General features: G+C 45.2%; 1 protein-coding gene across 2 annotated transcripts; it reads left to right on the forward strand.

Annotated features, from left to right (window-relative positions):
• The first annotated feature begins 252 nt into the window (after positions 1–252).
• Positions 253–8,824, forward strand: tmem192 (transmembrane protein 192). 2 transcript variants are annotated; one of them, XM_019862466.1, is made up of 6 exons: positions 253–418; positions 958–1,110; positions 1,623–1,884; positions 1,962–2,084; positions 7,969–8,074; positions 8,511–8,824. In XM_019862466.1, exons 1-6 carry the CDS (start codon positions 392–394, stop codon positions 8,623–8,625), a joined length of 786 nt encoding a protein of 261 aa, XP_019718025.1. In that variant the 5' UTR covers positions 253–391; the 3' UTR covers positions 8,626–8,824. The 2 variants fall into 2 exon arrangements, with proteins under 2 accessions (XP_019718025.1, XP_019718026.1); XM_019862467.1 differs by having other exon boundaries at positions 961–1,110.
• The last annotated feature ends 6 nt before the right edge of the window (positions 8,825–8,830 follow it).

The following is an 8,830-nucleotide window of genomic DNA, read 5'->3' on the forward strand; positions in this document are numbered from 1 at the left end:
AGCTGATGACGTATTTACAAGTATTTAAAGGCTACTGGTGTGGTTGGAAGAATATAAAAATCTAAAGAGGGTTTTTGTGTGTTATGTTTTCGGGGTAACGGGTTTTCGGCAAACCCGGTTGACACTCCTTGCCAGTAGGTAGCGGTAATCTATTTACGTTTCTTGTCATCCGCCGTAAAACACCATAAGAAGAAGAAAATCTCACGCGCACTTGCGTCATTTTTTTTTTCATGCCTTGTTGGTCATGTGATTGTGACGTTATTGTACGGTAGCCAGTAGGCACCAAAGTAGCACCGTGTATTTGTTGCACCTTCATCTTTCGTCTTCGCCACCTGCTAAGACTTTGTGATGTGTCGTTCCTTCTTCGAAAAAAGCCACATTTTAATCCTAAATGGAATCCGAGGGAGCCTTTTATGCTGTACGTTGTCGGTATTTTCTAGACTTGTTCGTCTCTTTGCTCGTCGTGGCGTATTGTTGGGTATTAGCCAAAGAAGCTAACCTGCTTTGTATTATTTCATGTCAACAAACTGCTTCGCTGAAAAATACTCCTTTTATGTTAGTTGGAGTCCGTATGTCCTCACAATAAGTAAAACCGACACTTCACATTTGGACTTATTTACATTTTATGTGCCAAAAAAACTGCCTCTGAAACAGTTATAAACACTCACTGTCACTGAAGTTTTAACAGTCTGTTAAATTTAATTAACTTTATCATAGAACCAAATAATATACGTGTCTTATTTAGCTACTCAGAAGAGACACAAAAAAAGTTGTACACATTTATCTATACGCTTTTACAAACCCACGGCACAGCAACGTCCCTGTCGCCCTCGGATGGGGTAGTAACAGGACTGTAAATTGGATTTAGATGTCGACACAATTTTGTAGCGTAATATTGTGTAATATGAAATTCAGTGTTGTACTTGAAGTGAAGTCATTCTTTTGTCGCGTCTGTAGCAGGCAGGGTCTTCGGTGGACATGACCCGCAGCGAGGAGGATTCTCTGGTGGACGGGCCGCTCATCTCAGATGATGTCCTCCACGCCGCCATCAGGACAGAGTTCCACACGGTGCCCACCGGCTGCTACGCCGTTCTGCTGTCTCTGCTACACGTATGGACAAAAACACGCACACATTCATAAGTCAAAATTTCCCTGTCGCATTTCTACAAAATAGTCCTACACAAGTGCCAGATTGTGGCAGTGAACATCACTAAAAAGCAGAAGTTTGGCAGCCAGTCAACAAGTTGAACTGTCAAACATATATAAAAAAAAGTCCATTAATTTAATGCTAACACACAGTGGGGAAGGGCGGCTCTGTGGTCCAGTTGTTAACCCGTCGACCTCACAGTGCAGAGGTCATGGGTTCAATCTTGGCAAATAGCCACTCAATGCAAATAGCCTCTCAGTGCCAACTGAGTTTCATTGGGTTCCATTTTAGTTTTTACATTTTATGTAAATCATGTTATCACTGTATGTTTCAGTACAATACTTTCAAGTGCTATTTTTCTATTCTTAAAACAAGTCAAAATAATCTTTTTGGGTTTTTTTGGGGTGGGGGGGTTGGGGGTGGTCAGGCTAGACAGCTCTACAGCCTTTCAGATCATCTCGCCTGCTTCTTCCAGGTGGTGTACATGATTTCCTCCTTGTGCGTGGTCGTTCTCTGCGTGTTGAAGCTTGGCCAGAAGGAGTTGTGCACCCACGTCCTGGATCCCAAGTGGGGTGACAGTGCGGTGGTCTTCTGCAAAGTGGTCCTGTGGGTGCTGGTTCAGGCGTTCACCCTCTGCGCCAACTACTACCACAGGCAGGCCCGCAACAGAGGCTACTTGCTGTTCTACAGAAGCACCAACAGGCTCAAGCGGCTGCCTCTCATCGTGTACTCCACAGGTAGACGATTGCAATGTCACATGGTGGAAGCTAGGGGGCAGTCATGATGCGCTAAGCATGGTCATGCGTGCACGCAGGGAACGTTGTTGTATTGATCATCATGGCAGCACGACTGCCAGTTGCTGTGTACACCTACGTGCTGATCGGTGTCTTGGCCCTGGAGCTACTCGTGGCATTGCCCTGTCTCATCTATTACGCAGGTAAACATTTTTTGTGTGGAAGAGACATCTTTCACGTGGCCAGAAAAGAAAACAAAAAGTCTCTGTTTGTGATCAAAACAACCACATTTTGGAGGTACAGTGGAGTCCACCATGTTAAATCACAACTGGTGAAACGGCACGAACAATTGATGATTATAATTGCCATGAAATGTTTTTATTTTATTTCAAAGACAAAATGTGCAAAATGCAAAAAAAAAAGTGGGCCAAAAAAAGAATACTGCAAATAAGTATGTTGTTCCCCCAAAAGCTGTAATTAGATTCACATTGCACACACACAATTTAGTGGGGGGGGGGGCACTCTATTTGATGTATTAAAAAAAAAACACTAAATTTAGAGAGATGTGGTTTTTGCAATACCCTCCCACCCCCACCCCCTAAAAAAACTCAGACTTTGGCAATAGATTTTTTTGAATGCTTTTTGTTGTTTAAAAAAAAAAACTCAAGATAGGTGTGAGAGAGAGAGAGAGAGAGATTTTTTTTGTGTGTGACACATAAAACCCTTAAATGTTGGAGATAGAGTGAACCCCCTTGCAGAGTTACAATGCAGCATTCTTGAATTTATCGATTCCTGTATTTTTGGAGAAAACCTTCTGTTAGCAATGAAACATTTGTTTGTTGCTGTTATTATTATTATTATCATGACAACACAGCCACCTTTGTGGCTTAAAAATAGATTTTTGACGGAATTTCATAAGCAGCACTTGGAGAAAGACACACCCTGTTAGATTTCATTGCTGACCAACACACTCGCCACCCCCCACACAATGCGAGAGGGCATTGGCATGACAATAGCCGCCCTGCCCTTTTCAAACCCGACAGCATGACAATCAAGCATTCTGCTCCGTCTTCCGTCCCTCCCTCCATCCCGCAACTGATCTGCTGACTTTTTTTTTTTAAACTTTGGATCTCTCTCGCTCTCTCTCACACACACACAATTCAATGTATGAGGTGCCTTTAGTCATCCGTCCCATCCATTGTCCCATGCACTTCCTCGGCAAGACCAGGAAGACTATGGCCACATGGAAATCGTTACTTTTTGCAAAGACAAAATGTCATTTTCAACCGCAGTTACTCATTCGTCATGATTTCTTTAAAATAAACAATGAAATGTGTCATTTTCAGAGGAAATGGGAAATAACGACACGTTGCCAATGAAATGTTCTTTTTTTTAGCGTGTGTGGGTGAAGGAAGACCGCAGTTACAGAGTGTCTGATAGGATATTGATCAGGTAGATAGTTGTATTGAAAGGAAATCCATATTAAAGGGCTGTTTAGGCTGCCAAGGGGCACAGATGGGCAGATACCCCCCCACACCCACACACACACACACACACACACACATACACTCAAATGCAGTTGAAGATAAGGTATTAGTGTTTAGCCTAGCCACAGGCTGGCTAGCCCTTGGCCGCCCCGCCCGCCGGCGCACACACACATGCGCACACACATATACACACACACACACACACACACACACACACACACACACACGCACATTGTCCCAGTGTTTACAGTGTTTGTGGAGGTCAGTCTGTGCCACATTCCAGCTTGGATCAGTGTAGTGAACTGCAACAGAGAGCCGAGCGCAAAAAAAACCCACCCAAAACATTTATTTATTCATTCATTCATTCATTCGGGTTTGGAACAGATTGATGGAATTTCCAGTCATTTCAATGAGGAAAAGCGATTTGAGATTCAAGATTTTTTGTTAGTCACAATCATGGTCATTCAGCACACTGACCTTGTAGGTGAAGGCACCACCATATCTCTGCTCCAACCGCTTTTCACTGATCCGTAAACTGATTCCTTCATTCTTTGAATGCCTTTCAGTGACTCTTCGAGTAGGAGCCCCCAAAAGGCATGGAAATTGAGATTTCGAGCAATTTTCACTTGAGGATTTTTGCCGTTCAGCTCCTTGTGAGAGAACAGCAAATTGGGCAAAAAGTTCTGAAACACTGAACAGGCGGACAAGTTTGGAAAAGGTCAATTCAGTTCACCTTAATTTAAAGGTTGTATTGCCTTCCAGGGTGGTCGGTAAATTTCAGTATCCCTGACATTTATGTGAATAACGCATACGGAAACTCACGGACAGTGAAGGTGACAGATATGATAAGTTCATTGGGGGCGGGGTAGTTCTCTTAAGGACCCAAAGGTAGTGAGAGCCTGCAGCCATGAAGTCCATACAGGAAGGCCTCGTTCTACTTCTCTTTGAAGTGCGTGCTCGATTGTGAGTAGGAGTGTTTGTGTGAGTTTGTGTGTGTGTGTGTGTGTGTGTGTGTGTGTGTGTGTGTGTGTGTTTGAGGTCTCTGCTGTATGTTTCTGGCCTCTCATTTGAACATGAATGCGCCCCACGTGCTCCACGCACATCAAAGTCGCTCCTCAGCCTTCAAAGGCTCGCCCGCTCATGCGGCAAAAAAAAAGCACTACAGGGCACTCGGAGGCTATACCATGCAACACCCACACACAAGTACCTCGGCATGTCCGTTGGAGGCTAGCCTAAGTTAGACTAATGTAGTGGTCTACATCATCATCATCGCTCCTTCTTGACAAATGTCGCACAATTGTGAGCGTGACCGGCTATAGTTTGAATTTGTCTGTTTGGGGTCGTTTGCCAAGAAGACAACATCGAGCGAAGCTGTAAACCGCTACGCTAGCCGGCTCGAATGCTAGCGGCTAACGTAGCAGTCTACGTCTTTGCTCGTCGGTCCTTCTTGTCAAACAGGACAGAATAATTAAAAGCAAAAGGCAGTGGAACTTAGCACGCCGTGGGAAAGCGGTGCGCGTCTGCTTTAATTTGAGTGTATTTGCGTCCAAATTTGGTGAGTGGAGTAAGAATGCGCTGCCCGCTTTTTAAGGGACTTTTAAGTGTGTGTAAGTGTCATAATTAGTAAAGCGACAGTAATGTAACAAATAAGAGCAAAATGTGTTTTTGTTACGACGTTCCTCAATCGTCAAAAGTGTTTGGCACATGCATTGTTGTCTTGTGGCCCTAAAATGGCTCCTTTCAACCAAAGTAGCAGATTTACTGTCCCTCTCAATACTGTCGTTTTTGTGGGGCTCTCCCGCCAAATATCTTGTTGCTCAGTCAAATCGTCTTCAGTGGGCTGAATTATTATTATTATTATTATTTTATTTTATTATTTTTTTAAATTCATGAATGCGTAATGGAGCCAAAGTGGCCATTTTCAACCACAATGGCAGCTTCCTGTCTCTTTCCAGTGTTCTTGAGACTTTTTTTTCCCCCTGTATGGATAGATGGATCTACCAAGTTACATTTAAGGGACTGAATTCTTTTTCAACTTCGGGTTCCTGGGACATTTCTGTTTTGCTTTACTCAAGATGTGAAACTGGTTTAAGGGGCTGAATTAAAAAAAAATAATCTGAAGTCAGCGCAACTTTTCTAATTTACTGTCACCTTCCTTTATAATGCTTCTTGCGTCAGTTAGTCGGATGCCACCACTTGAGGTGACTTTTGCCTCTCGCCTCCTCGTCGGACTTGCCGCACGAGCGATTGCTGCCCGTCAAATCTCTGACCCAGGCATGTTCTGAGCACTGCCCATCTGTCTGTGCGCTCTGGTGAGCGAGCGAGAGAGAGAGAGAGAGAGAGAGAGACTCTGGCAAAGTGGTGCGAAATGTGGCACCTCCTTTCAACTGTTCCTTCTTAATCTTCCATCCATTGCTGGCATCTCCTCTGTTTAACCGTCATCCTTTTTTTTTTTTCCTCAGCATTATGTCGTCCAATGACAAAGCACCGCGGTCGCTATTTCAGCATAGTCCTATTCAGCAGCATTGTAAGCCCACTAGGGGCTAAGAGTCTGCTGTATGGAGCAAAAAGCTACACATGGAACAATAAATTTAGGGGAAGTAGGGAATGAAATACCGGAAATCTGAACTGGACTCAACATGAAGTGATCTGAGAACAGCAGCAAGAATTGTCAGAAGCCTTTAATGTAACAAAAAAAAAAAACTGGGCCAGTCATTGGATGGAAAGGTGCGTGTGAACAAGAGTGAGAATAGTCCGCACCATTGTACAGTACATCATAAAAAAAAAAAAAAAAAAAATCAATCAACACCCAGTGAGAATGAAATGAATCAAACTGTTGTGTTGCGCTCTGTTAAATACTTCTCACATACCACTTGTATTGACACACACACACACACGTGCGTACTTAGGGCCTCATTATGCAGGAATGCTCAGTATTTCTTGGGATTGTGTGTCGACGCTGCAACGGAGCAAAGCAAAGCTTGCGCTCTTTAGAATCTCCTTGACAATTTCCTCGGGCTAATGACGCGCCGGTCTTATCAATACTGGGCCTGCTAGACGAATGACGCTAGCGCCGCCGTGGCCTCAGCCCGTTGGCGCTCATATTTCAAGAGCCCGTCAAGTGAATTCAATTGCGAGATGAGTTTTCAATCAGATTCGACGTGTTTGTAGATAAATGGTTGAGTGTGTCAAAACCGACGATGACGTTTTTTACTACTCAGTTGTGGAGACGCAGTTAACTAGCTGGCTAGCTGACTATGTCTGCGCCCGTAAATGAATCTTCCCTGAATGCCACAGTTTACAGAACAGCTCAGCATCACACCTGCGAACATTCTCATTCATCCAGAGCATCGAATTAATCACAACTGGACCGTTGTGGTCGTCTCGTAGGACGTTTTGACTCTCAGCCGAGCAGGTGTCATCCGTTCATGCAAGGCTACTTAGGACAGAGTTAGCCTAGCGCAAGCTAAGCGCAGTGTATGGATGTAGCAATCGTAATGGAAGGCAAAGCGGTGTGGGTAGCGGCGTGTCAAGTTGACAATTTTTTTCACTTGACAGGGACTTTAAAGATGTGCCGTTCATTGTAAGCCAATAATTGTTTGCTTTTGTGACATACTGCCTAGATATTCCGCCTCCGACCACCCCTAAGCTCCACACCTCGCCGCCGGGCCCATCCCACCCCACTTGAGTAAAGGTGTATGTTTAGGGCGTGAGAATTGGAGCTCTAAGTGCAGGATATGGCGGACCATAAGAGCTAAGTGCGGGTTATAATGGCCCGTGTGTGTGTTTGGAAGTCGGCCAGGGAATGGAAGCCTGTAAAAGAAAAAGAGGTGCTGGGGGGGGGAGCGTTGGCTGTGCACTTTCCCACCTGCCTCGTTATGGCGGCTAAGAAACTCTCACTGTTAGGTTAACGATTTTTACGTGTCCTGTGACTGAATGCAGAAGGCGATATTAGGACTTCGGACTTGCTCGGCTGAAACTTATGAAAAAAAAAAGTTATGATTGTTAGACAAGCTGTTTAATGCCACGCCTAATTGAAGTTAATTGTCAAACTGAACGTAAAACAAAGAGAATTACACCTTTTTGTATTTTTAAAAAAAGCACATTGCTTTGCCTGAGAAAAGTCCACTTTGCTTGATGCTAACACACACTGAGAAATACCATTGACATGCTAACATTAGCATCACGAGTCACACCTTTAGATGTAAGGCTGTTTGAACAAAAAAACGGTAGAGCAACTCATAAACACGCATAGTTTAGCAGTACTTGCCGGCATATATTCTTTATCCTCTCCAAAAAAAAACAACCAACATTACAGCCAATTTAATGTCGTAACGTTTGAGCAGAAGAAGTCTGTTCTTTATTTGTGTCTGCGTGATGTAGAATACTATACTGCCTTCTGGTGGCCAAGGCAGTCACACCAGAAGGAGCAGCACAGTGAGTTGGATTGCATCACGAACCACTCTATGCTAAGACTGAGCAACATTATTTGACTTAACTTTTGACTGGCTCGATTTTTGTCACCTGGGATTTTGCCTCCTCACCTCTTGACAACTGCTTTCCAGTGACCAAAACCTCCTCTGCTTTGACTTCCCCTTAGTCAAAGTGAGGAGCTTCAACACGGAGCGAGCGGTGCCTGACGTCTGCCGGGAAGAATATTTGCGCAGCTTAAGCGGCGGTAGCCTGCCCACGGAGACTGGATTCAGGTAGGGCCACACACACACACACACACACACACACACACACACACACACACACACGCACACACACGCACACACACACACACACACACACACACACACACACACATTATTGACACTGTAAAAGCCGTCTCAGTCATGTTCGTTTACACAGAGGTTAACAGTGCCGCTAAAAATGGTAAAAGCTGCACCCCCCGCTCCCCCGAGCATTTGATTGCGCACAGCAAAGACACCAAAACTTGGTTCTTTTACTGCTTTAGCGGTGTGGTTGCGATGGACGGTCCTAGTTTTAGTGTCAAGTTCCTGACTTGTGTGTGTGTGTGTGTGTGTGTGTGTGTGTGTGTGTGTGTGTGTGTGTGTGTGTGAAAAAAGTGCGTGCGTGCGTGCGTGCGTGCGTGCGTGCGTGCGTGCGTGCGTGCGTGCGTGTGTGTGTGTGTTTCAGAGAGCGTTCCTCGCTGGAGGAGGTGGTGGAGAAACAGGCGGACCTGATCGAGTACCTGAAGCACCACAACAGCTTGCTGAGCAGGAGGCTGCTCAACCTCGCTGCTCAACACTGAACAGCATCGTCGCGGTCGTGCACCCCTGTCAAGCATGCGGGGTCCTCTTCGGTAAGACCGGGGTCAGGTCAGACTTGCGCCTGTCACCTGGAACAGACGGATTGGACGACGTGGTGCTGGTAGTGGTGGTGGTGTGGAGGTGGGGGTGTAGCCGCACTAAAAGTGGCCGGTGTTTAAAGAGCCATCCGGGGTCACGGGTGAGGGG

This window comes from Hippocampus comes, unplaced genomic scaffold, assembly GCF_001891065.2.
Source record: "Hippocampus comes isolate QL1 unplaced genomic scaffold, H_comes_QL1_v1.1 scaffold7, whole genome shotgun sequence".
NCBI classification, from domain to species: Eukaryota; Metazoa; Chordata; class Actinopteri; order Syngnathiformes; family Syngnathidae; genus Hippocampus; species Hippocampus comes.